The sequence below is a fragment of the Metopolophium dirhodum genome, chromosome 3, assembly GCF_019925205.1.
Source record: "Metopolophium dirhodum isolate CAU chromosome 3, ASM1992520v1, whole genome shotgun sequence".
NCBI classification, from domain to species: Eukaryota; Metazoa; Arthropoda; class Insecta; order Hemiptera; family Aphididae; genus Metopolophium; species Metopolophium dirhodum.
Genome location: NC_083562.1, coordinates 5,699,831 through 5,723,817, shown reverse-complemented (window position 1 = coordinate 5,723,817; position 23,987 = coordinate 5,699,831). Strand labels below are relative to the sequence as shown.

Here is a 23,987-nt window from a genome sequence, read left to right as displayed (position 1 = left end):
CAAATATCACATTAAATTTAAAAATTGTAATAAACTTAAATATTAAGATTTAATTAAAAATTAAGATTTTTTTACTTTCATAAATATCTAATAAGAAAATATGTTAAAAAATGAATAAATAATAAAAATATACGTTAAAAAAATTGACCTTTGACTCCTAATTTAGTTTTAGAATTGAAGTGGTACGCGAACTCATTATAAAATTATCTGGTGGTACTCGATGATAAAAAGATTGGGAACCCCTGGCCTAGACAATATATATAATGTAATTCGGCGTTAGCACTGTCGAGCGGTCCTTTTGGCGGCCGCGCAAATATCATAACTAAACCGCCGACGCGGCGGCATGCGATGACGAGCTTTATAATCTGCACATTACATAACAATAATTCACAATAAACATTTATTACAATTATAACAATAACAACGACTGTGTGAGGCGGTCGGTGGGTGAGTTACTCACCTTGTATGGGCTGTCCTCAATATAAATATAATAAATAAACTCCAATTATAATTTGGTTGTCATCAAAAATTGCATTTTGGCAAGCTAAAATCACTTTTCAGACCACCGTGCGGCGGCGACATAATAGGTAATTATTATATTCATGTTTATATTATAATGTAAATGGTACCTATTATATTTTAAACCATGGGATTAATAATATATTGTGTGTAAAACTGTTATTATTACGTATTATTTATATTATTGTTATCGATGTTGTAGCTCTTTTTTTTTCTCGTTGCTGCAGGGTTTTGTATTTTACCAAATTATAATTATTATATTGTTTTCGATCATATTGTATCACGGCGAAATGTATAGGCAATATAGGTACATTATTGTGTAGATCATATTTTCAAAACGTTTGCTATTGAACAGTCATGTAAAGAATACATTTATTTTGTATCAGGAATACAAAATATAAACTGATTACAAAAATTTGTTTCATCACAACTACTTTTGTGATTTGGGAAAATGTATATTCGATTGGAAATGGTCGAACTTGCAATAAAAACCCACGGGTGCGCAAACATCATTGGACGCAATATTAACCGACGACGGTTGGCTGCGCTGGTTCCTGTTGCTGATCCGACGGCGGGTTCTCTTCTTCCATCACTCCTTCATCACATTCACCCAAGACGTCCACGCCTGTAGCTTCCTCGTCTCGAACCTCCTGCTGGGCCAGCCACAACTTTACTTCGCCATCCATCTCGTCGAAGTCGTGTGGGAAAAACTTGATAGCATCGTCAATGCCCGTCTCGTGATCAGGACTCACGTAAATTGGCCCAACGTCAACGAACCGCAACAGACTCTTATCCTTGTCGTCCATGAGCACAGACAACACCAATTTGGCGTCTTTGCTGTGCAAAAAAAGTGCAATATATGTATATAGGTAGGTACTTGTTATAATATGAATATGGACAAAATAAACAATTTAAAGAAGAAACAAAAACGTACAAACAATTAATTACTATCACACAGGCATAGATTTTATAAAAAAAAAATGTAAAACTGGAAATGCGTTTAATATTATATACAGTATCATCGCTGTGTTCATCCACATTACCCAACAACAACTTGTATCCTTATTAATATTTTTTAAATATAAGTAATATAACTATATTTTAACTATACATATACAACCAACGATTATTATAGTTTGTTGTAGTTTTTGATTTAAAACAAAAAAAAAAAAAAAATGTTTTTATCTTGTGTCTCATATTATATTATACATCTGAGAAACACAACTTACAGAGTCAATGACTCGCGTAAAAAAGTTTGTAGTTAAATTACTCATGTCCATTAAGTTATCAAATACTTAGGTAAGTTTTAAAGTTTAGGGATTTAATGTTTCTACAAACCTGCACACGCGTTGTGTGTTGCCCTATACCATATTTATATTATATTGGTAAACCAACAATAAAATACCAACGTGAAATAATGATTTCTGCGATAAAAACATCATCTCGAGATAAATCATGGTCAAACTCAGACCGTTTATATTATTAGCGTCCACTATTCGTGTATACCGACAGTTTCTGAAATTGTACAGACAATTGTGTCAAACAGTGTCAACAGTCGAGTATCTAGAAAACTATTTTCGGTGCACATTTTATCAAACTTTAAATTTTCAATTCTTAGAATATTTTTATAATTATTTAGTGGCCTTTTATTATTATATTAAAAGTATATTACATTTTAATCAATTCAAATAGTGTATGTTTGGACAATTGGGCGGTAATTTTGATATTTAAATAAATGAATCGTGTGCCGTATATTGTTGTTGTACTTATAAACCTTAAAACCTATATATTTGATTAAAGTCTGGTTAGTATTTATCATTTTTTATCAATTTGAATTCCATATTTAAATTCAAGAAAGTAAAAACCACTGCTCTGCCAATTACACGCGTGAGTGCGTGAAGAAACGTCAAACACGTGTTTTATAAACAAAAACTGAGCAAAATATACAAATATTCAACGTCCTAATTAACTATTACGCCTCGAGAACTTAAAAATAAAATTTAAAATTATTTTTATTTTTTTGTAGACGACTAACTTTTTAATTTTAAAGGCTGTTTAATCTCAAAAGATATGAAAATCGAGTAATTTACTATGTATGAAAATTAAAATTATTTACTAAACTTTAATACTGTTTACTTATTATTCCATAGATACGATCTTGAGACTTTATTGAGACTTCAGAAAAACGCTCACGTGTTCGCTTTCATTTTGCAACAGAAAACGAATTGACTGTACAAGTGTAGATTTATATGTTCGTATAATTGCTAATTGATATAAGGTATATGCTTAATGTATTTATATTTATTTAAATTATGACAATAAAGTTGAATACTACCTACCCAACTCTGTCCATGCCATATGTAGCTAACAATTCAGGATCTTTGCAGAGTAACTTGGGTTTTTCGGGATCGGCGCTACGGAAAAACCCGTAATAGACGACTTTTTCTTCAAGATCCTCGATGATCGGTAACACGATGTTGGATTTGTTGATATCGAAAATGACAAGGTACTGCAAAAAAATAATGCACTCGTTAATGTGTATACAGAATTCTGATGCAAGTGTGTACCTACGTCAAAATTAAGTTTGAGAATGCGCCTTAACGACCATGCAGTGTGATGAAAAAAGTACGATAAACAGTATCGGCTTTTGTGTGGTATATAATATAGAAAACTAAAACGTGTAATAAAAATAGTTTTCTAACCTGAGGTAAAGGTGGCAGGGGTGCAACGTATCCATTGTTTTGGCAGAATTTGCTGAACAAAATGGTCAGCGCCGAAGCTTTACTCAACGGATTTCTTGGGGTATAAATCGATGGTAAATTTTGTCCGGATTTATTTACTTTCTTATGTACATCTGCAAGCCTATGATAAATAGGGTCACTAACCTTCGTAACGCAATTTAAACCTAATTTTTAAGTTAGATCATACCAGACCGCTGTATTAATAAGTAATATTCTAAATTAAAATAACAAAGCGTTATTTGATGTCTATACGTTCATGAACGCTATAAAAATATACGAATACTCAGTATATACTATTTAATATATTATACCTACATATAATTTATATTTAACTACCTAATTAATATTATTATACAATTACAGATTTATTTGTAAACTATATGACCATCATATAATTATGATTTTGATGTATATATCATATACAATTATAAAAAAATATTAGGTAATAGGTAATAATATATTTTAATAATTATATATTAATTTTAGTATTCACTTCTGGCTATACTGAGAGTTGAGACACACAAGTATTTTTTGAAGTTTTGTAAATTTGTATATTGACATTTAAATAATACCCGAGATACTTATTTTATTTTATTCTATTATAATTATAATATTATTATATGTGAATATAATTTTACATAAAGGTTACGTTAATGCATATACAATGCACATACGTATTAGAATTGATTATAAACTATACTAGTATTTATAAATTATAATCAATAGTATTAGGTACATATTGATAATTGTGTAATATAAGTATATAACTAACTTATTCACGTAAGATGCTTACGAATTCGGACTAGGGCATAATGGAGTTCCGTTGCCGTAAATTATTGTGCTTAACTTCTGCTCTATTACTCCCATTAAGTCGATGGGCTCAGGCAGATTTTCTTCTTCTGTGACGGCTTCTTGGGGTGCAGTGTCTTGTTTTATAGTTGGCATTGACAACATTACCGAGTACACTTTTTTACTCAACAGTTGATCGACCAATTCTTTCGGAAAGCTTTCCAAAAATTCTTTTTCCATAAAAAACAACTAAAATTGACGGATGCAACAAATTATTTCATGTATAATTTCCAATCTAAATAAGCAGGTAGTTATGTATGAAATTACAATCATTTAGTAAAGGCATTTAATATACTAATACCTATTATTTTACTTATTAGTTATTTATAGCGTATCAGTTTATCCAACATTTTAAATAATTCCCTGGATATAACATGTCAGAATATTTTCAACGTTTTAAACACAAATTGTATTCTTAAATCTGTTCGACCTGTGGTTAACAATAAGGTTGGTTAGCTCCGACTACTACATCTCATAGACCGATAACTACATGTTGTTCATCTCCAACTACTTCTGATGACCCAACAACAATGTTTTAGACAGTTTCAGTTATGTCAACTACTAACTACTAATTATTATAGATCATTATCTATCAGAATGTTTTCAATTTAAGCTAACTCCGAACAAGCGGATGACCCCACTATAGGCCTCAAGGTACTGATACTTGATAGGTAGTAAAAACGCGTAGAGTGCTACTTGATATTATTTTCTCCGTTGCACGGATCATTATTTAATCATACATAATATTATGTTTTAAAAATTATGAAAAAATATATATTATAGGTACCAACGATGTTGGTATGGTTACTTAATCATATTAAACATCAGTAGTTGCTACTTGCTAGCTGAAATCTAGGTACTGCAACGTGAAATTGGTTGTTGTTGTGTATCGGTTGCTAAGGTTAACCTATAGGTACTAAATTATAACGTCATATCATTAATTAAATATAAACATAAAATTAATCTCTGTTATTGTCAGGTTGCCATAACGCAACTGTGATGGCTAAACTTTACTAGATATTTGTCCTCCACAAAAAAAATCTATGAATCATAATTAATATGTTTTTGTTAATAAATAATAGGTAACCGTGAAAACGAAAACCTTACGAAAAATCAGTCAGAAAAACAAAAAACATATTTATGTTTAAAAAAATGTATCCAGATCGAAATTATTTTTCATAGCAAAAAAATGGACGTTTTTTATTTAAACTATCAGAAAGTGTGAATAATTTCGTGGCCTTGTGGGCTATCTAAGTATCTAACTGCTGATATAAAAAACAGCAACCAAGTTACCCCAGCAACCGATGATTAGTATAATAACATTACCTAAGCAACAACGTTGATAATTTTTTGTTCCACATGCGACATGCACACAGAACTTTTGTTGTAGAAAACATTTGTAACAATTAATGTGTTTTGAGTAATTTTTCAACGTTTTCGGACATTTTTACTGACAAGTATATTTAAAATAAGTTAATATACCTCATTCAAATTGTCTTCCGTCAACTCCACATCTTTAGCTTCAATAACAATAAGTTCCTCGTACTTAGTAGCACACGAGTTGGCCACCTCGCACACCCTTTTTTCTACCATCACGGGTTCAGGAGGTTTATCGAGTTCTTGAGCGTCATCTTCAATTGGTTTTTCCACCATAATGTACTTGACGGTGTGAGGAAAAAACATGACACACGTCTGCATTTGAATGTTGACCGAAAATTGTTTCAGAGAATGTTCTCTCTTTTTCATCATTCTATAATCTTAAATTATTAATCATTTGAGTGTCATTGTGATGTTATATAAAAAAAAACTACTTTATTGTTATTATTTGTTATTTTTTATGAGATTCTTCATAGTGGTCTTCTATTGAAACCACTGTCAATCAAACATGTTGTTGATTACACAGTACATTTCGTTTCGTCGCTCTAGGTTAATTTGAAACAGTTTTATAACAAATTATAAACGTATATGAATTAATATAATGTTCTAAAAAATTGTTAAATTAAATGTTTATATGTTGGGATGTGGTGCAAACGACACACTGAACCGGACTATATAATATTTATACAGTATACAATATACATGGATATAAATATTATTTATTCGATAACTATAATTGCAAAAAAGATTCATAAGGGGTAGTAGGTGTCTGCAGTATAACTTCCACAACCAGATATATGAATATAATATGATGGTTAGCATTAAAGTATGATATTGGTATAAGTATTAATAATTGAATTAATTTTTCAATTAAATATTAAATAACCAAAAAAAAGTCGTAGATATGTATCTAATATCCATATAATTAATCATTTTCAAAAGTCAAAACATAACGATACAAACCTCTAATTTTTTTTTCTTTTCTTGTTTTTTGTTTTTGATAGTTTTCACTATCGTTTAATTTTTTTTGTTCCTCGCTGGTCACTTGAGTCAGCGGTATCTTAATTTATAAAAATGTTGTGTTTGGGTATTGCTCAACACTGTTTGTGGTATCCATATGCAAAATACGAATTACATATTATATAGGTACTCACAAACTCTTTCTGGACTTCACCATTTTTGAACTTAACATACTGCTCCAACTCCTCCACTATTAATTGCATTAACCTAGGAGCATTGGTGCCAATAATGATATTGACTAATTGCCCATCCTTTTCAATAATTAATAATGAAAAATAAATAGTTATAGTTAACGATATCAACCAAATATTGTTTTATTCGTGGTTAGTCAATATACTTACATAAAAAAACAACCAATGGGATTCACTTTTTTGTCGAAACCTTTTTAGCACAGATATATTGTCAGATTTTGCCTAGAATTTAATTATCATAATCAAACAACTTTTTATTATTTAAGATCCTTCAAAATCTGTACAATATTAAATGAAACGAATTTATAAATATTTTGCGTAGTAAATGAGTCAAATAAATATGAGTAATATACGAATAAATAATAATAAATTAGCAAAAGGAAACGTTCTTATTAATTTAATCACAATCCACATCAATCAACATAATATGTTTATTTTTTTTTTGTGGCACTATAAACAATATACTGTACATATATATTTAACTATAGGAGGGTCCCAAGGGCTTAACCAAATATAACAAGATTTTAGAAAACCGGATGCTGCGCTCAAAAACTCCCAAGCCCCCACTGTGAGAAAGAGAAAAAGGTTTGGGGGCACTTAGACTTAATTAGGCAATCCGTTTGTGAATAATTATTAGATGCAGTGGAATTTTATTGTTAATTCGATTTTAGTATTTAGAATTTTTTTTAAATTAATCAAACATTCTGAGGATTACGTGAAGTTAACTCCTGAATTGCAAAATATTGAGAAATTTTTTTTAATCGATAAAATTATGTCGAAGCATTTTTTTGAAGATTGTTACTATTCAACTGGAGAGTAGAGCATATATGACATGCGTGAATTTTAAAATGTAATTTAGGGACAAAATAATACATTACAAACCTTTGCGATGGCCATACAAATTCTTGCTGAATGATAATTATGATGTATAAAAAAATATGGGCGGGAACATATATGTTTCTGTAGCAAGTAATACACTCAGACGCTTGTAAAGGAAATGGTGCAGAGATCTACTGTATATTTAAAATAAATTATATACCCCTAGGGTGCCACCAATACTGACTTCCCTTTTTCCGTCAATATTCGATTTTTAAATTGTCTATTATTTATACATTATATTCAGTATACATCTAATTTATGTATTGTATTAGCTACTTGTAAGTACAGATCATAAATAAACCTAAGATTTCAATAAACAGAAAAATATAATTTTATATTTCCAATTTAAAAAAAAATATTTCTCTAAAACTTCTTTAGAGATATTTTATCTTTGTATATGTATCAATTAATTGATGTTAACCAAGTAACCAATACAACATATTATTTAGAATTAAGATTTTTAATGCCTAACTTATTCAGTTAGGTATCTAGGAATCGTCGTTTCAGCCCATTTTAATACATTTCAACTATATATGCAGTGGCGTAGCGAACTTTAAATCATATAGAAGCAAACAAATTATTTATGACCTACCCCACCCTACTCCAACTGATGTATACGATACTCATATGCTCAAATAAGGGGGTGGGGTAGCACCCAAAATTAAGTTCAAAGACTGACCGTGCATGTGGACTTTATGAGGTTACGGCCCACCACCACCTCCCAGAAACCAGAAGCAATTGCTTCTGAAAAACATGATTCGCTATGCCACTGTATATTGTATTGCTACATATCTACTTCAATTTTTTTTATAGTAACTAAAATTTATTGTACGATGTACAAGACATTCGTATACAAAGGCAGAGAATATTTACTATAGCGTAATGTAGATTTTCACTTCCTAATTCCAACTTGATTTTTTTCAAGTATGCCGTCATTGGTATACAAGGGCCACACCATTCTGTATAAACGTCAACGACTAAATAACAAACGAGTAGGTAAATAATAGTATTAGTAGAGTAGTAATAAACAAACATTAAAAATTATATTGGTTATTATTATATTATTTTTTTATTTTTATTACCATACATTCCCGGCTTTTCTATAATTTTTGTCCAATCATCATCGCTATTTATTTCTTCTTGAAGCACCGCTTGCCCACCCTTTTTAGCCATTCTTCCGGATCTTTTGTTCTGATTAGCCTGTATAAGATTAAATTTAAATGTGGAATGTAATCATTAAATGTAATGAATTTTACGTTTAAAGAATATAGTCTGAAAATAAATTCAGCTAAGACAAAAACCTTAGTATGCTACAAGAAAAACGTACCATCTATAAATATAACATTAGAAAACAAAGAAATTATCCAAGTAGACCATTTCAAATACTTGGGCAGCATTATAACAGACGACGGGAAATCAATAAAAGAAATCAGAAGCAGGATAGGTCAAGCAAAGAACACATTCCTTAAAAAGAGAAAAATACTAACATCAAAAAATATGAACATAACAACGAAGAAACGGCTCATAAAAACATATGTCTAGGAGTGTGGCATTATATGGAAGTGAGACCTGGACAATTAATAAGAAAGAAAAAGATATGTTAGAAGCTCTCGAGATGTGGTGTTGGAGGAAAATGCAGAGAATAAGCTGGACTGATAGAAGATCAAATGAAGACATCCTGAGAACAATAGATGAAAAACGAACACTGTTAGACACCATAAAGAGAAGGGATGGCAGATGATAGGACACACGTTGAGGCATGGAGACGAACTGCATAGTATAATAATCGAAGGTATGATAGAGGGTACAAGATCAAGAGGAAGACCTAGGACGAGATACATTAGTCAAATAATGCAGGATGCAGGAGTCACTTCCTACAGGGAGCTTAAAAATATGGCGAATGATAGAGAAAAATGGAGAAGTCATTCATTGTGAAACATTTGTTAAAAACCAATCTCCGGATTGAAAAACAAAAAAAAAAGCCTGTATAAGGCATTCCGTTATTTCAAAATATATTAAGTTAAGTAGTTACACGTAAATTGATTATAATAATTTATTGATCAATTAAAATAACAGAGACAACATTATATTACTTTGATTATTTTCTAGTTGTAAAATACTACTTAAAGTACACATTTCAGATTCTGAGCGGAGCGATGAATTTTTTGATTTTACAACGATGATGTGTGTTTTTTATTTGTGTCTGTAATGACCTTATAGGACAGTAAAAATGCTTATGTTTTCTTAAACAGAATCTTTTCTGATAGAAAAGTGAATTTAATTGGTAGGTATTTTGGCGGGACAAAAGTACGAAATTCTCAGTAGTTTTCAAAAATGCCGGGAAAAACAAAAAAAAAAATTAAGGAAAACCGGAATTTTTACGCAAAATCGGTTTACGATAAAATAGATTTTGGTTTTTGGTGTAACACTAAAACAAGTGAAATATGAAATTTTCACTGAATGTTTATAATTATAATAGCATTTTCTTTACAGCACGACATTTTCAATTTATTTTCACTTGTAATCGGTATTCAAAATTTAAAATTTCAGTAATTTTCAAAACAGCAGGGAAAAAATAAAAATAAATTAAAGAATAACAGGAATTTTTACGCAAAATTGGTTTTCGACAAAAAAAGAGTTTGGTTTTTGGTTTAATTTTAGTTTTTTTTTTCTATAAATGTCAATAAAATTGTATTTGGTTGGTAACGAAGATTGAAAATTGAATACAAGGCTCCTAATATATTGTTAGTTGTTACAATGGAAGTTGAAAAATATTAAAAATTCATAATCACAATTTTTTGATGAGCAATTCAATTCGAATTTTGACAATATACGTAAAAATCATAAAGATATGTATATTATCAAATTTGAGTTAGAAATTCATAAATATTTTTCTCTTTAAATCTAAGATTTGTTAATGTAATACTGGATTCCTCATAAATTTGTCTATCTTTATCAAAAAAAAAAAAAATGTCGACTAGAAAGTTAAGTTTAGTTATTATAAGCATTTGAAGTTAAAATGTTTATATTATTGGATAGTCACTCGATTTCTCGTGTAACGATTTTCTTATTTTGTTGTAATCCAAAAACAAATAACAGTATACACTTGAAATTTACACCATATGTTTATTTTATAATTTTTCATACTTGATAAAATGTTCAAAATATTTTGACTCGTTTCAAGTTGTTTATTATCAGTTTCCAATTTTTTAATATTGTAATATTAATTCAACTTACCGCCTACCGTATTAATAATAATTATTAATAGGTAACTTATAACAATTAACAAAATAAATATAATATACAATTTCCTGGGCTGACAACCCTTATTTACTCAGAATCGTTTTTCATATACGATGGTATTATATTATTGAATTCAAATATCATACCATCCATTACAGTGAACCACTTGTAACCTACTGTACAGCAGAGCGACATCCACTTACCCGATTTTTTTTCTTAATTAATCGTACGCTTTTCATTTATATTAATGTATATATTATTTTAAAGCTTATTTGTTGTACACTTTTCATTATCATTTTGGTATTTAAACGTTTAAAGAATTATGCATTGCACTGACATCTGTATAAGTCGTGGGTACATTAACTGGTAAAATATAAATAAATTATATGACATAAAACTAAAGCTTGTATAGTATATTATTTACAAAATAAGTAATTTAATGAACATATTTTAGACTTAAGTCAATTTACTACTCAAATATGACTGTTCTATTCTCGTAATACGTCTATTAGAAGAAAATAATAACAATGCCGTTACTTCACATCATTATTTCATATAAATATATAATCACTAGAAAGAATCCCTACAGGTATTATAGGTCATAGTGTCATACTATATACAACCTTTCAAAACAATTTAATTCTTATTCAACTACAAGACAGTCAACTACATGGGGCTGGATTATTTTGGAGGACCTTATTTTTTACTTTATTATAATATTTTATCGTATGTTAACAAATAATTAGATTAGCCATTATGGTTGGTTAAAATAATTTGATTCAATCTTTTCGTTAAAAATATTTATCAAGACCATATATTAAATATTATAAATTCACTCTAAAAAAAAACTAAACATGTATACGTCATGCAGTTCTTTAATAGTTTGTCTTCCCTTCAATAATATTGTATTTGACATGAAATCAAGTATAATTTATTTATTAGTTGGAATAAAACAGTTTAAAAAAAAGTGTACAAGTAGATAACTATTCTGCTGTACAATAGTTGCAGGGAGGAATCCAAGGGGCTAGCCCTCCTCCCCCCACAGAACTACTACTGATACGATTGATTATAATTATAATTCATAATCAATGTATATCGTATTTGTGTTGTAACAAAATTTTAGCCCACCCCGCCCCAGATATTTGCTCTGGATCCGTGCCTGAACAGGTGTCGGGTGTACCTATACCTCATTATTGAGAAAGTCACTGACCATGAATAATTAAACGGACCAACATGGATGTGTTAAATTTCAATTAAATGATAAACCATCATCGCATACAAAACAATATTCTATATTACTTAGTATATTTTATGATACCATAATATCTGTATTACTATTATATTAATTATTAATTTTCCTATTAGTAAAAAGTGAAAGTACTATTAGATAGGGTTGAATTATTTTTGTAAAAAACGTTGAATTTATTTCATTAATATTTAATTATTATAATAATAGTCAATAGGTACATATTTATATCATATTATGTTTGTTATTAATTTTTGAGCGAATACCGACTTACCGATGAACGGTGTGAAGGATGTTGCCTGTTCATGGTACAAATAGGCAATAGCTTAAAATTGATCTAAATATTTTAAAAAGGCCATTGTGTACAATATAAAATATAATACACGTAAAAGTGTTTAATCCCCACAAAATTACTCAAAATATCACGAACATCTTTTCATTAAATATAGAAAATGATAAGTTGAGTATCTAGCAGTGGAATATTTCAAGCTTAAATAATTAATTATTTAAGAATAACAATTGAAAAGTTAAAATCGTTTGATGATAAATCGTTAATTTAAGGTTTCAGAATATCAAATTTCGTCATTTAAACTTCAGACACTCCTAAAAAATATTTTTAGAATGAAGTTCGACTTGAATGTTAATTCCAAATACGGGAATATTATTATTTATTGTACAATATCTCACATAATATTATGCTAACAGTAAATTGTATTACTTACTGTTTTTGGTGGCATCTTCAATAACGATTGAATTTTGGTTTAAAAAAATAATTGAATTATTTACCACTACCACACAAATCCTATAACCACAGCACTGAGTACAATGATCGGAAAACACGTGCCGTGCACCTATTTATATAGGGACGTTTAAAACCCCCTGTGCACTACCCTCGGCTCGTGACATTCCAAAAGTTTAAATACTCATGGAAGTTTCAGAAAATAGATATTTAATAGTCGTAATGATACGGTATAAATTAAAAGCGTGCGTTTTGCATATAATATACTGCAGGGGAAGCAGAAAAGTTATAAAATTCGAATGACGTGTGTAGCGGAAATTAACAGCGCGACGAATGTTTCAATGAATATAACGCTCTTCTATATACCCATAAATGGTACGATAAACCTAAGAAATTAATCTTTTTCAATATATAGATAATTTAGTAATCAAAATGTGTAAGACATAGAAAAAAAATTATCAACACGTCAAGTCACACTCCAGTCTTCTCTGTGTTGAAAATCATATATATTATATTCCGATTTGGCATATTCGTATTTGTTTTAATTTAGTTTACGTCATGACTCATGCCCATAGGCGTGCGCAGACTTTTTTCGCAGGGGATGCCAATATTTTTAAAAGTACCTAACCCAATACAAAAAAAATCACTCCCCAATAACTCTGTATATTATAAATAAAAAGGTGATAGTCAAAGAGCATGATTTATAATGTATCGAATCCAAAAATCAGAATCATCACAAATATATATACAAAACATAGTTTTTAATTATTATTTTTAATTATATATTTAACAATATTTATAAAGAAATTAAATAGTATTAGAGTTCTAATCTTCTCTCAAAAGGATGCAGATTCTTAAACTCGTCAATTACATCTTCGGGATTTATCTGCGATGCTAATTCTTGTTCAATGAAAATCATCATCATATCATCTAATCTCTCCTGCTTCATACGGCTTCTTAATTTCGTTTTTACCAAACTGAGTTTAGAAAAAGCTCTTTCGCATGAGCAGCTGGTAACTGGAATTGTTACAAAAAGTTTCAATGCCTTATGAATGTTTAAAAAGTTTTGACTTGTTGATAAGTTTTCCAACCATTGATAAATTGTTTTAGTTGATGTGCCTGGTATAAAATCTGGCATGGAACGTAGAAGACTTTGCTCGCCTTCTAATTCATCATTATTGAGTGAAAATGTTTGAGATAGCAAATCAATATCAAACTGTTCAGCTTTCAGTTGTATTAAGCGGCCTATTGAACTAATAATATTTAAAGTTTCCTGGTTGAAACGATTTTCAAGACCGTTGCACATATCATCTAACACAGTAAAGAATACACAGTATTTCATTTCACTTTTTTTATCTATGTGTGTATGCTGTGTTTTGTTATTTTCTATTTTTGTAGAAACCTTTCTATTTTTGACACATGGTATATCAATTTCAAATTCACTACAAACTTTAAGAACATTATCATAAAGTGTAGAATATTTATCATCGTTGTTTCTTAACTCACCTAAAGATTTTTTTAAAGCATTAACAATAGATACTGCTCCCAATAAATCCAAGTTGGGAGCTTGTAACTGAGCACTGACAATTTGAATTTGAATTAAAATAGGTTTCAACATATAAAGTGCAAAAATAAAATTGAAACTCTTCATTTGATAAAGAATACCATTAGCTTTTGCTCTTACCTCTGAATATTTAGTGTTATTGGCAATTTCTTGAAGACACTGAATAACAGATGAATAGTTATTTTCAACAGCTGTGACAGCCTCAGCACGACATGCCCATCTGGTTGTTGAAAGCGTCTTAAGAGTTTTCAATTTAGAATTTGTTTCTTGAACAATTTTTTCAAAAACAGCGTGCCTCGTTGGACTTCCTTCAATGAAACTGTATATAAGTTGAACACAGCCAAAAAAATCAAATATAATCCGGTTCTTATTCCCTAAGCTATCAACCAAGGTTAAATTTAAGCAATGGCCATAACAGTGAACATACAATGCGCATGGATTAATTTCCTTGACTTTGGCCTGTACACTGTTAAATTTTCCAGACATAGCTGAGGCTCCATCAAAACATACAGCTATGACTGATTTCCAATTAATATTAAACTGAGCAATTTTGTTTGATAAACTATTAAATATAGTATTGGCATCTACTGCAGTCAAACGTTGGATGCCAATAAACTGTTCAACAGGTTTACATGCTTCGTCATCAAAGTAGCGTATAACCACAGACATCTGTTCGTGATGTCCCACATCGCTAGTCTCATCAGCCATTATCGTAACAAGACGGTTACTTACTTTTTTTTCAATACAACGTTTCATTACATTATTAATAGAAGCCAATAAATCATTTTGTATATGATTGCTTATATACTTGGCATTTTGTGGCCCTTTTTGTAAATGTGTTTGTAATGTTGAATCATATTTTTTCAATATGTCCACAATATCTAAAAATAAACCTTTACACACATGGGAATCATTTTCAAAGTGTCCACGAAATGGTTTGCCACTTTTAGCTAAACACAATGTTATGTCTATCAATCTATGCAGGATGCTTCGATTGTATAACCTCTGTTTTTCTCTTTCACTTATGGCCAGCTCTCTAGATTCATCCAAGGTGACGTCAATTGGTTTTGAACTCAAAAAATTGTGATACGCTGTCATGGTGAAATTATGGGTTTTTGAATTTTGGTGTTTTTTAAATTTTGTAGTAGCAGAACTCCAATTTTGAAAACCTTTTTTTGTAAAAGCTAAATCTATCTGCCCAACATTTAACCCAGAAGCTGTGTTAAACATTCGGCACACAAAACAAAATGCTCTATCAAGTTTCAAACTATATTCTAGCCAGCTAAAATCATCATACCAGGCGCTTTGGAAACTTCGAGCTCTATTACCGAATTGTGTCCTGGGATACATTTTTAATTTTGGCTGGAATGGCCCTTTATGTATTCTCTGTTTTCGCTCTAATCGATAAGTTGGTGCTGTATTATCTGTATTCGCTGGATCTTCAGGGTCACAATCATAATGGTCACATACTGAGTCTAATAATTATTTAAAGATACAGAATACTGTATTATTATATTAAAATAGAAAAAGATGAAAAGTAAAATACTTGTTAATTTATATGTACCTAATATAATACAATCATGCAACATCCTTGTCAAATATACTATGCTAAATAAAAGACAGCAACACAAATAGGTAGGTACTAGGTACTTATAAAAATGTTTACTTTATTTCATTTTGATAAATATGTACATGTTACTATGTTAGGTAATGATATTGAAATTTGAAATGCATCATGATAAATGCAAAAAAAGTTTAACATTATTAAAACTTTTAAACTTTGTTAAAAGTTCAAATAAAACTTACCTACTATAAGCAAAAATATGTCAGGTTAAAGTCATATTAAAACTCAAGCGTAAAAATTACTCACCTACAAAAAAAAATGTATGTCTTGCAATTTCACTGATTAAATAATAGATACCTTATAAACTATAATTTATTTATTATATTAACTCTTACAGAGCAACACAAAAAAAATAAACAACACAATTTTTTTAAGTTATATACAAAATATTTAATTACAACATTTAACATCAATGTTATTAAATAAATACATATTAGACAATAGACAGGTACTAAGTTACTACTAACTAATATGTTAATATACAGCCATACAGGCCACAGGGTATTTCACAATATAAGACATTTATGAAACAAAATCATTAGGAATTAGGATATACATATTACATAATATATTATAAGTTATAAATTAAATATTTAACTAGAGACAATGCATCTATAAATACAGTCTAGAACTGAACATAAACATTAGGTAATACATTATTAAAATAATTGTAAATAAATACCTAACAGCTCATGTACAGTAATTTTTTCGGATTCTACAACTGTTTGACTACACTGTTCTAATGTTACTGGATCATCTAGATCATTGTCACCTAAATTAATAAAATGAATATTATTAATTCATAAGTTAAATAAAACAGCTTACATAATATGTATAGACTGTGGATATGTGGATTATATTATATTAAAGTACTAATATAATTAATATAAACTTACCGGAATTTCGTTTTGATGTGTTTGGCATAAAAAACTCATGCAAAGTTTTCAATTTTTTACTTTTAGCTGCCATGATTATTGTGTGTTAGAATAATGACAGAATAACGTTTTTTTTATAAAATTCTGTGGTGTAATGTCATGATGAGAATGTTGATAATGTTAATAGTGACAATGAGAATATGAGATATGATTAAATATATGCCCATGATAAAAGAACATTATTTTATCATGTATATGCCTATATCGCGGACCGTGGTAACCGTGGTCGTTTGTGAACACGATTTAAGATAATGTAAAAATAATAATTCACATAATCAAGCTATTATGCCAACATCATGGTTATGGTATCTACTATCAGCTATTATCTATAGAAAATATGAGCATCATTCGCAATCTAATTGATATTAGATATCATTTAAACTCTAAACATTTTTGTAAGTAAAAATAAAAATATTTTGGTCAAAAACCAAAATGTTTTAAATTTTGATCAAAATATTTACAACCATAAACTATGATAAAGATGACCTCCGCAGGGGATGCCATGGCATACCCGGCATCCCCCGTGCGCACGCCTATGACTCATGCCTAAATGGTATTTTCTATGCTAGTGGGTACGTATTTCTGAATATTACTGAATATAAGAGTCTTGACTTCACACTTGTCTGTTTACCGTGACATCGTATCATTGAGGGTTAGGTACTGCCGTACTGGGCTGACTTTGTCCATGACATCGTACTATCATAGGACTCAGAAGGAAGCTCTCAAACCTTATTCTCCTCAACCTAGCCTTGCTTGACAAGCTCAACCCAGTAATAACTACCTAATACTTACCCAATGATTGGGAATAATTGCTCGTCACACCTGATGGCAGTTCTTTACACGTTCGAATCCACGAGTAAAATTTGCAAACTGGTAGCGTTAAATTGATAGGTAATAACCCATTCAGCTGACTAACCCAGAGAACATAATATGCAAGTTTTACTCCCGAGAGTATACATACTTGAAGGCTAATTCCCAAACCTTCTTCCTACCAAACATGGCATTTTTGATCACTCAAGAACCAGCCAGTCGTCAAGAAATATTTCCTGCGATTTATGCCCTCAACTAACTTTAATCACAGAAATGTATTTTACTATTTGAGTTTTACTCCTAAGACACAATTCAACAGTTCTAAACAAATCCGCCATATTATAGAATGTGTTTAAAATAGCTTATAGATATAGAAATGCGTATTCACGTTAGTAAATAATAATCCAAAATAATAAATTGGGGTTTTATTCATTTCCACAATGACAGCATTAAATATATATATTTTATATGAAAGAAAAATGTGATTCTACATTGAACAGTTAAGAAATCAGATTTATTTAGTTATTATATTAAATTTAATATTGATGTTGAATAAAATTCTTTTATAGATTAACACCAGTTTTCTACAATATAAAAATTAGAAACATATTTTTCATATTACAAATAAGTAATTACAAAAGAAGACTTTGGAAAAATATTATGTTATTTTACCTTTGTTGAATGATTGCATACATTTTTTAGTAGAATGTTTTTCTGAAGAATTTAGTGTACAAGTTATTATAACTATTTATAGGTAAGTAAGTATTTAAGTTTAGAAAACCAGAATAATGAACCAACATTTTTTGTGTGGGGAACCTCTGTTAGCAACTAAAGCTCCGCTCATCTAAAACTGAAATACTTATAAGTGTTATAACTATTAACTAGGTACCTAGTACAACCTACTCATTGAAAATTCAATTTTTTATTTTGTGACTTAAAAACCAAGTCTGGGCATTCGGTAACGAGTTAAAAGTTAAAATTAAGTTACGTTAAGTTAATTTTAATTAAGTTAATTAACTCGTAATTTATTTTTTCAAATTAACTTTTAACTTACTAAGTTACTTTTTTCAAGATTAACGTGTTAACTTCAAGTTAATTTTATTTCAAAAATATCTAAATTAAGTTAATTTTCGTCCGAAGAATAATGCAATTTTTTTAATGTGTTTTTACTTTGATGTATCATTTTAAATTTCCACAGTAATTTTTTTGAACGTAAAGCAAAACTATCTAATAAACCATATTATGCGTCTGGAATTTCTTATTTTTGCAAATTAGCAAATTTTAACTTTACACTAAGTTAAGTTACTTTTTTTCAAAGTTAACTTTTAACTTAACGAGTTAACGAAAAAAAATACGAGTAATTTTTAACTTAACTTAACGAGTTAAAAAAAATCGTTTACTTGTCCAGCCTTGCTAAAAACTATATTCAAAATTATAATAATGAACCAGAACCAAAGCCGCAACTGAGCCGTAACTCAGGAAGTCAGACCCCACAAAATTGTTTTTAAATTACAAAAAGTTTAGCAGTGAATATTGTTTATTAAGTATTGTATTAAGAATAATTTTATACTTTCATTAAAACAGTAATAACGAGAATAAAGAGGGTATATTAAATAAAAAAAAGTCGTAGATATGTATCCAATATCCATATAATTAATCATTTTCAAAAGTCAAAACATAACGATACAAACCTCTAATTTTTTTTTTCTTTTCTTGTTTTTTGTTTTTGATAGTTTTCACTATCGTTTAATTTTTTTTGTTCCTCGTTGGATTTGAACTTGTATTTTGTGTATGTTTTAAACGTGAAAATTATGAGTGTCTAGAATCTATATTAAAAAAAATTTTGGACCCTCTCTCCCACCGAAATTTGTTTACAGTTACGGCCTTGACTGAACCGAAAATATTCAATTAATTTATTCCAAAAACCTATCACAATTTAAAAATTTTCTAACGGAACCTGTACCTATACATATAAACTTCTAAAGTTAGATCTGTCCTTCGGCATCACGCGAAAGGTCATTTTTGACAATGAAACGTTTCAATACATATTATATAAGGTAAACTTTACAATAGCACAAGACCGTTTTTCATCCCTGGCAATAGTTACCTACTAAATACTGAAAGAGATATTTCTAACAATATATTGTTTAAAATGATTTCTTAAATATATACTTCAGTAGACAGCTATAATAGGCATTTGGAATTATAGTTTAAAAAAATACTTAAATTTCTTACTTTTCATTTAGATTATTATATTTTTTTATTAAATATTGTTGCAATTGCATATTACAATAAACAAAATGATCTTAAATCTTTATCATTAAATTACTATTAAATTAACAATAATAGTCAATGGGTATAGGAGTTAGTTTAGTTTTTATTAGCTCTAGCAATGGACGGTGTACAATGAATGTCATTATTCATTAAAATAAATCGGGTGAAGGGGGGCAGAGCCCTAACCGGGGCACAGCCTCCTTCCCCCTCATATATTTTATCACCCTACGACTAAGGATATTAGATATACTGCGATTTTACATAATACGACGATATATATTATAATCACATTTATAAACTGTATAAGTAGGTAGGTTATATAATTTAATAATTCGTAAAGGACGAAATTTTCAACGAATGAACAATTAGTATATACCTACAAAAAAAAAATTCACACACACACACAAACACACACACACACACATACACACATTATATAAATATTAGTCAGAAACCGTGGCAAATATAAAGAATTGCGCGGCAGATGCCAACCGGTGCCAGGGGACTTTTCGTGTACGAGTGAGTGGGTCGACGGGATGAGCGGACGACCAGAAAATATACAGTTTACATGACAACTGTGGCAAAATGTTAACAAGACATGCGACACACAACGGGCCGCCTAAAACGGAATGAACGGAGGTGGTGACCTCTCCAAACAGCGTAAATACAGGGTGATTCATTAAGAGTAAAACACTCATTATCTCAAAAAGTATTAATGTTATTGAAAGTATTTTTTTACATAGTTTCAAGTTGTTAGGTTAGGCCTAACCTAACCAAACCTAACCTAACGTTTTTATAAAAAAAAATATTTTTTTAAATATTTTTTATCCTTATAATTTTTTATGTTTTTACTTTTTTGAACGACAGCATAGAGTTTAATTTCATATTCCAAAGCAGAATATTTTTCTAAGTATTTTAAAAATCGAATTTATGACGAGTAGTTTATGAGTTATAAGTATTTAAAGTTTTGATGGGCGGAGTGGAGTGGTATAGGGTTTAAGTTTAATTAAATACAAAAATATGTGAAATCCTAAATTTTAATAGCTCTCTTGATATGAAATTTTTTTTTTGCATTAAATTGAACCGAAATATATTTGAAATTGATTTACTACTGCTGTAACGATTCCCCATTTCCCATATCCCTTATCAGTGCACTATTCTGACCCACAAACAGCATTCCACTTTTGGGTTAACAGATCCAATATTATGTTGTTAGCTTTAATATTAAAGCTAATTGACTCATTGGTGCATCAGTGGTATCCTCTTAAATCAAACTTGTTTTGTATATGGAGATTAATAATAATAATTAAAAATATTTCTAAATAAAAATAACAGGCATAATAATAATAGATACAAAATTAATATACAGGAAAATATGTATATTATAATTTATCAGTTATCTGCATGTATACCAGCATACTGAAAATAATTTAGACTAAAACAAGATCGACGTTAAGTCAACACTTTATAATTAAAGATCAAGTACATGTGATACAGAACCTAACATTTTTCTAAAAAATATGAATTCAAAAAAAGTTATATTTTTTGTGTTTTTGTCAATTGTTGCCCGTTGGCAACTATGTTGTGATTTAAACATGCAAAAATTTACAGAGTAAAATAATTAAATAACTATAGAGTAATACAAATTAAAAATTTAAAAATGTTCACTTGGTCACTTTTTGCATGACGGCGACAATATAATATGTCATACATAAATGGTGTAACAGAAAGGTCTGACAAAAAAAAAGGAATGCTATAGTTAAACGTATGACAACAATCAGACTTACGAATTGGCTATTTTAAAATTTTCCCAAACCATTTGAATCAATTTTAAAAATTTTTATTTTCAGTTTCGAGAAATAAAAATGAAAACAATTATGCTATAAATATGAAGCAAGTGTTTAAAAATGATATGTATATAAAAAAAAATTGTAATTATTGATTGCGCCAAAATTATATTAGGTAATCATCTATATTATATAAGTCAGTATAGTCGGTTATTTTTGTTACACCCCGTATACCAGATACCTGATGGGTAATCGACGGGATAATTATTTTCAATATAATATGTATAATTATTTTTATTATACGGTAGTTGGCCGGAAAGTTATCTAGAAAACGCGATGCTCCCCGAATACATTATTCCTGCAGTATACCCGGAACGAGCAATGAAGTTCACAGACATCGTATTGTTACGACGTAGCACGCGCGCCGACGTCGACAATAGATTTTTATTCGTCATTTGTGCACAGGTACCTACCATTATTATAATATTACGATGGGTATAGCGGGTATTAAAAGGTAGGCATATTGGGACGTTGGCCTACAACGGTCTACGCGTCGCCGTAAACAAATATCGGACGGTTACGTCATGTAATAATATATAGATTAACCTACCTGGTTACCATAGACTTTTACGTTAATTAGTAGGTACTTACAGTAAACTATTGATGTCATAGTAACTCATCGGCTGTACGGTCGGAAGCGGTATACCGAAATGATTGGTGGGTATGTGAGCACGGACCGCGATGAACTAGCTCGATTTCTTTCTAGGTTTTTTTTCGATTTTTACAATACTAATACAATAAAACAAAAACAAAAAAAAAAAGCGACGACAGTTTAATATCGGCCGAGACGTCTCCTTTGTCTTATACATACATTGTTCCCATGGATACGACACGACAGCGAAAGTTTGCCGCACGTAAAAATGTGTTAACAACACCTGAACCTATAATACAATGATACATTAATAATATTACACCTAGCCACCTAGGGAAAGGTATAATATGAGGTAGGTAGATACGTAAGTCATATGGGTATACCATACCCTATTGGAGTTGTGTCGTCGGATGAAATTTAAATTGTCGTGGAAACGCCTAGAAGTACTATAATAATTGTAACATGAAATGTAACCCTATAATCTCTCACGCTGCATGTCATACTTTACATGCAAGTCGTAATTTTCAGAAAATATCGATGATTTTTCTTTGTAAGTTTTTTTTTAACAGTAAACAATTGTTTAAAAATACAGCTTGGAGGTGGTCCCTAGGGCCCCCCTTGGAGCCGCCCCTGATATACCTATACCAATCTACTACTATAGTCTATAATTATTGAATACTTTTATGAATACCTATTCTCTGATTTGCAATTTGTAATTTTATGGAATATTCATTTAATTCTATGAATATGATAACAAATACATAATCACTACCTGTATTTAAAAATATAAAAAAGTTAACAGCGCATAAGAGTAAGAACCAGTACCTATCCTCCATTGGTCGAAATTCGGCCATAAAATCGTTTTAAACTTTTAACTGTAAATTCAACATGCTATAAAATATTGCATTTCTTATTCGCGTTAGTGATTTTTCTCGTTTTATTTCTATGAACGTTTTATATAAGAAAAACAGGTACCTAACCGATATCATATTTTAGTTTTTTTGAATCTATAAAATACAAACTTACGGACATTGGGACACTGCTACATTGCGTTGAAAAACAACTGATAATTAACTATTATTTTCTTTATGTAAACTAATTTGTTAGGTTACTGCTTTTTTTACTTCGTATTATCCGACTCCGCACGATAATTATTTTTTCTTAAATTGTTTTAAATTGTATTTAATGGGAATATCACTATATGATATATATAATATAATAGCACTACACTTTTACAGATGTATATTCCTATTTTCATATTTTACCTGCCTTATTACGTAATCATACGTAAACCAATGTAAACCTCATCTGTGTCCTGTCCTAAATAAGTAAGATAACCAACTTTTTTTTCATATGCTTCTTTTTCTTCCTTTTTTTCTTGTTCATTCATTTGTATTTCATGACCAGCAACGTTTATAAATGTTAAGTTTGTGTCACAACAAAATGTGTACGTCCCCTATAATATTATCTATTAAGCACAATAATATATTGGCAATCATCGCACATCCAGCACACGATTAACTATAGTTAAAGTATT

At 29.7% G+C, this 23,987-nt stretch overlaps 2 protein-coding genes and 1 long non-coding RNA gene across 4 annotated transcripts; all 3 read right to left on the bottom strand.

The window, feature by feature from the left end:
- Nucleotides 1-306: 306 nt before the first annotated feature.
- On the bottom strand, nt 307-22,583 carry LOC132940203 (thioredoxin domain-containing protein 3 homolog). Of its 2 annotated transcripts, none has more exons than XM_061007665.1 (11): nt 22,450-22,583; nt 8,659-8,776; nt 8,450-8,553; nt 6,848-6,919; nt 6,641-6,757; nt 6,450-6,546; nt 5,592-5,866; nt 4,054-4,298; nt 3,222-3,381; nt 2,859-3,028; nt 307-1,356 (listed from the first exon to the last, which is right to left on the bottom strand). In XM_061007665.1, exons 2-11 carry the CDS (start codon nt 8,747-8,749, stop codon nt 1,044-1,046), a joined length of 1,644 nt encoding a protein of 547 aa, XP_060863648.1. In that variant the 5' UTR covers nt 8,750-8,776; nt 22,450-22,583; the 3' UTR covers nt 307-1,043. The 2 variants fall into 2 exon arrangements, with proteins under 2 accessions (XP_060863648.1, XP_060863647.1); XM_061007664.1 differs by lacking the exon at nt 22,450-22,583 and adding an exon at nt 12,788-12,886.
- LOC132941861 (zinc finger MYM-type protein 1-like) lies at nt 13,622-16,163 on the bottom strand. The gene has a single exon (XM_061010078.1). The coding sequence runs from the start codon at nt 15,716-15,718 to the stop codon at nt 13,622-13,624; it is 2,097 nt and encodes a 698-aa protein (XP_060866061.1). The 5' UTR covers nt 15,719-16,163.
- On the bottom strand, nt 16,287-17,035 carry LOC132941862 (uncharacterized). Its single transcript, XR_009664197.1, has 2 exons — nt 16,889-17,035; nt 16,287-16,764 (listed from the first exon to the last, which is right to left on the bottom strand). It is a non-coding gene; the product is annotated as an uncharacterized LOC132941862 (long non-coding RNA).
- Nucleotides 22,584-23,987: the final 1,404 nt, after the last annotated feature.